This window comes from Buceros rhinoceros, unplaced genomic scaffold (assembly GCF_000710305.1).
Source record: "Buceros rhinoceros silvestris isolate BGI_N320 unplaced genomic scaffold, ASM71030v1 scaffold27050, whole genome shotgun sequence".
NCBI lineage: Eukaryota > Metazoa > Chordata > Aves > Bucerotiformes > Bucerotidae > Buceros > Buceros rhinoceros.
This window is the reverse complement of record NW_010388617.1, coordinates 91227-100326: the sequence shown is the minus strand read 5'-3', so window position 1 is coordinate 100326 and position 9100 is coordinate 91227. Positions and strand designations below refer to the sequence as shown.

Genomic DNA, 9100 nt, shown 5'->3' with positions numbered 1-9100 from the left:
GGGCCACCCATTGAAGAAACTCACAGGCACCCGCTTTGTTAGACTAGGGGCTCTGAAGCCACGGCTGCCCTTCCGCTGGGCTGAACTGGAGCAGCCAATGCCAGTCTGAGGAGATCAGCGTCCTGCCCAGTACGCTGCACCCTCAGCACCCAACTGGCAGAGATCGCCGACGACTTCGGTACGACCCCGCAGTGTCTGCTCTGTGCAGGAACCACAACCCCAAACTGTGTCGCTTGGTCAATCCAAGAAAAAAAGGGCTGTTGGTTCCCGGGGCTGGGGCAGAGGACAGGGCTGCTGGCCTGCCTCCCGCCCAGCCGCGCTCCCCCACGCCACAAACCCGAGAAAATTTGTGTGCAAGCGTTATTTCCTGGCCATGCTTCCTCACCTGCTCCTGGTACGTGTCCGTACTTCTCTGGCCCTTGGTTTGGATCAAACACCGCCCCGTCTGGGGGGCTCGGGAGCTCTGCGAGGAGGGGATCTGGATGGGCAGCGGCGGCTGGAACTGCTGGATGGTGACTTTGTTCATGCTGCCCTCATACTGCTGCTCGCGGCTCCGGTGCCCGGCCCGTCGGGGGGGCTCGGGAGCTCTGGGAGGAGGGGATCTGGAGGGGCAGCGGCGGCTGGAACTGCTGGATGGTGACTTTGTTCATGCTGCCCTCATACTGCTGCTCGCGGCTCCGGTGCTGCAGGCTTTGGGATCCCATGAGGGTCTGGATGTGGCTACCTGCCTGTGGGTAACGTAACCCGTTAGGCCAGAAATTCAGGAAGCTGAAAAGAAGCAATTATTACAACTTACAGAGTCGAGTAAGAGTAAACCTCTCCGGTCACCTCAGAGCTTTGCCTTTGGACCACAGTTGGGAAACCCGTGGTCAGGAGCCACGGGGATGCGCCCGCAGCAGCCAGTCACCCTAGGGGTGTGAGAGCCATGCACGGCACGTCTGATAGCCAAACCAGGCACTTCCTCGTGTGCTGCTGCTCAGAGAGTACGGCGAACTGAGAACAGCTCGAAACTGAGCTCGGGGGGGTTATTCAGCACGGCACACTCTGAAGACACGGGGATGTTTGTTTTCCTGACGATATTTGGAGTAAGACTTACAACACAAATGCAGACATTGGCTGGTATGGAAAGCGCAATCAATTCAGTCCTACGCCTTGTCCTAGGAGTGGAAGCGGCTTTTACAAAATGGAACTAGTAAATTATCACAGTTCTGTGATCACATCTATGGATTTGAAACTCTGGTAAATCCAAGTGAAATTTATACTGATTCAGCCTTTTGGTATTTTCAGAGTAAAATGGGTGACTGCTACTGTGTTCCTCTCCCTCCATCCCCATCACCTCCCTGTCGGCAGCTCTGCTCTGCTGGGTGAGGTTTGCTCTCCGGGCTGGCCCTACCACGGGACAGCGGCACCTCTGCTCTCTCTCCAACACACAGGAATTACAGGAGGTACAGGAATTAGATAAAAAACTGAGGCAAATCTTTGCCAAACAAATTGGGCTGAGACAATTTTCTGCTTCTCCTATTCATAGGATTCAGATGTTGTTGCTTCTAAATAATCACATGCAACTCAGCCAGAAGGGAAGGAGCAGAATCCATGCTCTGTTTCATGGTCAGGTATGACCTCCATGAAATATCACAGTGTTCTACTGCGAATTTTTGGAGTAGATGCACCCTTCAACCATTATTACCAACTATTTGAACAGCCCAAATGTGCTGTCACAGAGCATCATGACTGCACGTCTCAACATGCTCCAAGTCTCTGTGGACCAACCAGACCTACTTAAACGATGTTTCACATCAAGTTTACACCAGCCAGCAATACAATCACATCTTGTCATGAAGGTCTCGGTACTACTGAGCCTCCGTGATCCCGGCTGGAAGAGTCACCAGTTCTGCAGCTGTATTTTAGACAAGACTACATTTAATACAGCGAAAGAACATCACATTTCTTACCCACTGGCCAGTCATCTGGCTCCGAAGTTACAGCAGCCAGGGCACTGGCATGAATTGCTTGTGCTGTGGCAAAAATACACCTCAACGGTTTCCCAGGGTTTGTCTAAAGAACACATCACTACTACGGATGTAGCTGGGGCTACTCAAATCTCAGCAAGATGCAAGCAAACTCATCTGCTCTGGCTTATTTTTTTCTGAAGAAAGGGTCCGGGTAGTCAGCATGTCTGACAGCTCATCTCAGCACAACAGGGACAAAGTAAAGCACGGTAAGCCATGGCACAGAAATCTAGTGCTCCTGGTGCCCAGATCTGCGATCCCCAAACTCTCCTTAGAGCACAGCTTGCCTGGGTACATGGAAGCACTTGAGAGACACTGATGAACTTCCTCCAGGAGCAGCCTGGTGAAGCCAGCCTGTACATCCCCCTCCACAGGGCAGAGAGATCTTCAGTTCAGCTGAGGGCAGAAGGGGACCAAAATGCTCAAGACGGATTTTTTTAGCTATTCATTTACTCCCCATGGTGGCCAGCCGAGCCCGCAGTGGATGGCTGAATCCGTGTCACCCTGTGCCGCCGAGATGCAAGGGGAGCAGGTGGCTTCATGTTGTATCACGCTCATCACGTGAGGAGCCCAAAAAAGCAGAATCTCATCATTTCTGCTACATGCCCCAGATACAAGCCCACCTCCAGCAAAGCAGCCCACAGCAGGAGCACTGTTTGCCTCAGAGGAAGATGCTGATGTCAAATGAAAAAGAAATTGTGCTTCTTCACTGAAAGACCTCAAACCTTCATCAGGTCAAAAGACCTCGGTAGTGAACAGCAGATGCTGGAAATGAAAGAGCCTCCAGTCTCTCAGTCGTGGTGAATGGAAACACTCCCAGGTCAGAAAGGGAGAGAAATGGTGACTCAGATGCTTTTGTATGTACCAGATTTGAGGCAGCTTCTGAAGCACGTGCTCCTTCCACACCCCCCGAGACCATCACAGCCCACACAGGGACGCAGGGATGACCGAGAGTTTGCATAGCTTCAGCAGTCGTGTGGACTGCCACGATGCTGCAGCAGAAGAGGCCAGGTAACGCAGTCCTATGCAGCCCTCGCCGGCGTACCTCACCCCCTGAGGGTCCTCACCCCCCGAGGGCCCTCACCCTGCACCCAGGCTGGATGGCCCTGGTGTCTGTTCATGTTTCAGCCTCACTCTCACTCTTCAAGCTCCTGTTTTCACAAGGAGCGGTTCCCAAGGTCCCTTCTGGTGATCCACCGCCACACTTCCACCCCTTCCTTTTTTACAGAGGAGCAACTAACTTGGAATAGAACCCATAAAATCAGGCATGTAGCTGGCTTCTCTCGAGATGACACGACAGAAAAAGTCGTCTTTAGGGAGTATAAATGCTGCAGTCTTTCAATAAATCAGTGCATTATTAATTTGAAGACTGAAATATCCAACTTTTCCGTAAGAGAAACAGCCCATAAATTATGGGATGATCACATAAAAGACCATACTTAAAACAAAACTGGCATTTAATCTGTATTCTGAACAGCAGAAAGGACAGAGTCAACCATTCACATCATCGTGTAGCTGTTACTGCGCAGTGTCCCACCTACCTAACACATCAACAGCCACCACTACACCTACAGTGGCCCTCCACGTGGAGACTCCTCATGAACATGCAGTACTGTGTCTATGCATGAACACCACCAGCCTGAGTGCACGGTCTGTCCACCTACAGCACACACTCCTCCCCGCGGAAGAACAAGTCCCAACTCCTCTTCCAGTGGTCTCCCAAGAACAGCTCTACCATGCAGCGACTGCCCCGCAGGAGCCCGCTCACGCCATGCTGTTAAGTAGCGGAAAACCACAAGTTGCATTTGCATCATTTAATGGCTTGTTATGTTGAACTTCAATTCTATAGAAGATTTTCTGAGTCTGACCTCAAAGAGTTGCTGTATTTTAATGGCCAGATGCTGGGAAACCAAGAGACTCGAGGTCACTTCCAACAGAGACCAGCACTGTCACAACAGCACATCGCAAACCACCTCCAGAGGATGGCGGGTGAACAATTTCCAGAATCCTCTTTCTCACTCCTGTCAATAGCCTCTGAAGAAATCTCACTCCTCCTTGTGCATTCACACCCTGGCACTCGCTGGCGGTGGCTAAGCTGCCTATCTTGGAAACGGGACTTATTTACTCTGCAGAAAAACCCCTCCATTATGCAGACCACTTCCCCAATTTCATTTGTATTCCTTTTTTCACACCCACCACAAAAGTTAATTATTTTCAGCTTGGTGTCCAATATTTACAGTACAATTGAAGTAGCTGACAAGGGCTGTAACACTGGATTACTCCACAGAGTTAAGCACAGTTACACAATGTTTGTACTTACCACATCTGAGCGGCCAGATACGGAAACACTCAGGACAAAACAGAACCTGCAGTTCCCTACTATAGCGGCACTGATGATGCACCAGTGCAAGACGCATCCTGTGTGACACTGTGCGAATGGACAAACGCAGGTTTTCTCCCAATACACCGGCGAGAAGCACTGACTCCTCTTCAGTGTCACATCCTAGTTTCTTACGTATCAGATAAAGAACCCTACAGGCAACTTGGCTGCCAGAGGCAGCTCCACCAGACAGCAAGGCACCCTCCTCCTCACCCTCCAATGCCTGGAAGGAGTCTCTGGGCTGCTCTAGGTGCAACGACTTCCACCTCCCATTTTCCAGCAATTCTCTTGTACGTGTCTCTCTTGTCGCTACTGTGGTCTGAAGGCAAGGGCCACCACTTCTGACACTGGTGGGTAAAGAGATGTGAGACCAGTAGGGAGGTACGTGCCTCATCCAGGCTGACAGTGAAGTATGTGACTAGTGTGCCCCTTAAGACTTCCACACTGGTTTTATTCACTCTTAAGACTCCACTTCAGGAAGGAGCAGGAGCGATCTCCATACAGATGATCAATGCCATTGTCCCTGCTTACGTGCGGGCTCCACCTTCCAGAGCTGACTGCAAACACAGTCCAGCTTGTCAAGATCCCCCACGCTGCAGCTTGGTACTTAGCGAACCTGAGAAGGGCAGTTCCTCGGTGGAGGAGCAGAGCTGAGCGGGGGCTGGGAGAGAGCAGCCAGGCTGTCCAGAGGAACCGGCCACGTCCAAGCCCTGGAGTTTCCTATCTACGGCCACAGGGTGCTAGAGATCAGAGCGCTTTCTAGGGGGTTTATCAGCAGGTGAAGTGTGATGGGGCGTCTCTGTCAGAACGCCTACGACTGTCCGGGCACCGGGCTGGCCTCCATCTCCACACATTTATTTTTTGTCAGGAATTGAAGAATTGAAATGAAAAATTGGAGTGAAGCCTCTTCAGGGCAAGAGGGAGCTGGTGGCTGTCTGACACGTGCAGGAAGAAGCAGCCAAGCCCACCGTGCCCCTTTCACACACTATGGGTGTAACTACCGGCACCTGCATAAATTAAACACAACAACAGGCAGCAGGCATGAAAACACCGCCCTCCACTCACAACCACTATGGCTTTAACCTCTGCTACCCACACAGGCGCTTCCCAAACCTGTCCCGATTAACCCATCCTCCTCCTTGCTGGGAAAAGACAACACCCGCCGCCATGCCAGCAGCTCTGCCCGTGCCGCTTACCTTCTTGGTGACAGTGTCCGGCGGCACGTCCCGCCGCCCCAGCGGGTAGGGGGTCCCCTGGCTGGCCCCAGCCACCTCCTCCTGCCCATTGTCCAGGATGCTGCTCTGCTGCGATGGGGCCCCGCCCCGCCGCCCCAGCGGGTAGGGGTTCCACTGGCTGCCCACAGCCACCTCCTCCTGCCCATTGTCCAGGATGCTGCTCTGCTGCGATGGGGTCTGTTGCGGAAACGGTAGGGCAGCCTTTAGTCACTGTCACACCGCGACAGAAAAGTTTCTCGTCATAGTTATGTCAGTAATCGAGCCAGTTAAACCGCAACACGCTACCGCTACAACAGAAATCCTTTAGCATTTCTACGGTATTTCATTAACGCGCAATCATACTGCTGCGGGACTCTCTGCAAGCAGGAGGTCTTGGAAGAGAAATAATGAGAATAATGAATGATGAGAGGAAAGAGAAAACTCATTTAATGTAGCGGATCAGTCTCAGAGAAACGACCTTTGGCAAGGTTCCCTCTGCAAACGTGCAGCCTGCCATTCATCACCAGAGGCAGAACCTCCTTCCTGGCCACTCGAGCATCAAACACTTTTTTATTAAGTACTTGACACCAAGATTAAATTAATTGCATATATTTTCTTTGGGAAATACTCCTTACAGGCACCACTGGACTCGTGGCTCCCGCTGCCTCATCTGTGCTCCGCGCACCCCACACGAGGCGAGTCCTCTCAGAGGTCGCTGTAGGCTACGGCTGGTTTTGTTCCACGTTAACGGGGTACCGTAGGCACAAGATTAACCAGCAACTAAATGCTTTCCTGAGTGTGAATGGACACGTTTAACGTGTCCTGCATGAGCTCGATACTTTGGTTATTATTTTCCACTTTTCTCTCCTTTTATACACATTGCTTGTCAGTGTTTTTCCCGGTTTTACTCCTGTTTTTCAGCGCTTTTGAGGACGTACATACTTTTCCTGCCCCATCCCAATTTTCTGCTCCCTGTGTCAGTATTTCTTTACCATAGGTGGAAACTCTGCTCTAGCTTTTTGGGTCAGGCTTTCCACACTGCCAACACGGTACTGCTGCTGACAGCACTTAGCATCACGTCGGGCTTATTCACTGAACTGCTTATTCAGTTCTGATTAATGATAATCTGCAAAGAAAAAAAAGAAGTCTATTCTTCCCCTCTGTCATTCTATTTCTTCTTCAACTTAGATTAAAAAAAAAAACAAACCCAATCAAGAAAAACTTTGTTAGACGATTGAAAGACAAATGAAACTGTTGCTTTGGAATATTAAAGTTGGTGACTGGTCAATTAAGAACTTTTTTAATGCAAGCTTAAAAATCCTTTAAAAGTAAAGAGAAGTAGAGTGTGATTTAAATCACACCCCTCGGAGCTGCAGTGGAAAAAAAAAATCAACCCTAATTATTTAAAATCAAAGAAAACTTCCATTATAATTCTCTCAAGAAGTCTTCAGGAAAAATCAGGAAAGATGTGATTTTCCTTGTTAAAAAAACACTAGAAAAACATTTCCCCTCCGGAAGCCACGAGACCTCCCTGTAGAGCTTTCTTCACGCACATTAAAAATGGAAAACCGTGACCAAGCTCAGCCCCTCTTCTGTGGGTTTCCCCTCCCAGCCCGGCAGACTGGTCCCAGTGCCCCATGGGGCAGTGCTGCTGCTCTCTCGGACAGCACATCGCTCTCGGGCGCTGGCAAACGTGGGCCCAGAGCTGTGTGCTGGCACGAGGGAACCCTGGCGGGATGGCTCCTGGTCCCTCGCGTGCAGCTAAACCTCCATGGCCAGGCAGGCGTCCCGCCTGGACACGCTGCCACGGGTTACCCCTGCCCCGGGGTCCCAGCCCAGGGCACACGGAGCCTCCTGTGTCCATAGGTCAGAATCCAGGTCCCAGTTTGGGCTCTTTGTGCCTACGTAAAGTCCTGAATCGGCCATTCTGCCGATTCCCAAGTAACCCTCAGCCAAGGCGGGGTTCATCCTCTGAGACCTCCTCCTACTGCCTGACTCGTCTGCAGAGGTAAGTTTGCACTCGAAATGGAAGGAGAAAAACTACCGAGGCTGCTTTCTGCTTTCTCACTAAACAGGAGAATTCTGTGATAACAGGTTTTTCTTTTCATCTCCTGCAGTACAACAGATTCGTCTCCTGGCAGCGTTTCTCACTGGCAGAGCTCGGGCAGGCTGCACACAAACCACATTTCTGTTACTCTGGGCACAAAGTGAACAGCAGCACTTCAAACAATTTGTGCTCAGAGCAGAATCGTTGTAATAAACGTTCTCAGCATCAGTAATTGCTACACTTGATCTCCTGATCTTCCCCTGAACAATTAGACCTCACTCATTACTCTCTTGAATCTAGGCCACAAGGAAGAGGAAGAGGGAAGTGTTAAGCTGCTGTGGCCTGGATTCATTAAGGAACACAGGTTCTTTACAACATGTGGAGGAATAACATTAACCAATACTAATCATTCACAACATTTGAGCATCAGTAATGTTTCACTGCTCCCCGGTCAGCGCACGTGGTAAGAGCACGCGCCCCCTCCATGCAGGTCAGCCCCACGGTTTAGATGGGGATGGAGCAATGGGATGCTGGTGAAACACAAAGCAGAGTAATTCAGGTGAAACCACACCCCCAACCATATCACCCTGAGCACTTTCAGGAATTATCTCGGTACCCATAGTCATCTACAGCCTAAAAAGTCTTGCAGTGATGTATAATACCTCATTCCTAAATGTGTGCAGAAAAACAGCACCGTGATTTGGAGTGGTGGGACAGGGACTTCAAGACAGGAATAACCATATACCCAAGGAGACAAACACACTCTGGGAAAGCAAAAAACAGTCTGACCAAGACGGGAAAGCTGTCTGTGTCCAAGCACACACACATCTGCAGGCAAGGTTTGAGCCGGGTGTCATCAACTCAACAACAGAGAAGCAGACAGCGACACTGGGACTGGTTTAAACCCGGGGACAGGTGAAAGGGAGGTGTGAGTGAGGCCAATGCTGCGTGGGAAGTAAGCGATAGCAGGAGCAGCCTGACGGTGAGCTCTGTGTGTGTGTGTGTGTGTGTGTGTGTGTGTGTGTGTGTGTGACCCCATGTGTGATGTGCGCTCTCCTATCAGTAAGCTGAGCAGAGCTAAGCCTGTCCTCCAGCCAGCCAGCACCATCTCCTCGCTCTGCTGCCACTAAATTATCTTCCTCTGCTAAGCAGGCTTGGAGCTAAACGCTGCAGCAGGGCACTGGAACCCTCCTTTGGGGATTTCTGGCCAGCGCTGACTGCGGAGCCCGGCCTGGGATGGCCTGGGAGGGTGCCAGCTGGCCGGGGCCAAACGGCACCGGCGGTCAGCCCAGCCACCGCCAGCGCGGACCATCGCATTGCAGAGCCTGGGTCTGCGCTCCGGTACCCTTTGATGACTTACAGAGATGCTGCTAAGCTGTACCAACAGCCACTGCTGCTAGTGCAGTGAGAGGCTCTGGGAGGCCGCTCCCTCCCCGCTCCCGCCACCCCC

The 9100-nt window shown here is 51.3% G+C and overlaps 1 protein-coding gene across 1 annotated transcript in view; it reads right to left on the bottom strand.

Moving 5' to 3' along the window:
* The window catches only part of LRRC7 (leucine rich repeat containing 7), a 69148-nt gene that overhangs the window by 7157 nt on the left and 52891 nt on the right, over positions 1-9100 (bottom strand). The window contains exons 23-26 of the mRNA XM_010146367.1: positions 5757-5801; positions 5586-5660; positions 664-728; positions 386-551 (exon numbers count right to left, since the gene is read on the bottom strand). Coding sequence (XP_010144669.1) covers positions 386-551; positions 664-728; positions 5586-5660; positions 5757-5801 — 351 coding nt within the window. The remainder of the gene's footprint in view (positions 1-385; positions 552-663; positions 729-5585; positions 5661-5756; positions 5802-9100) is intronic.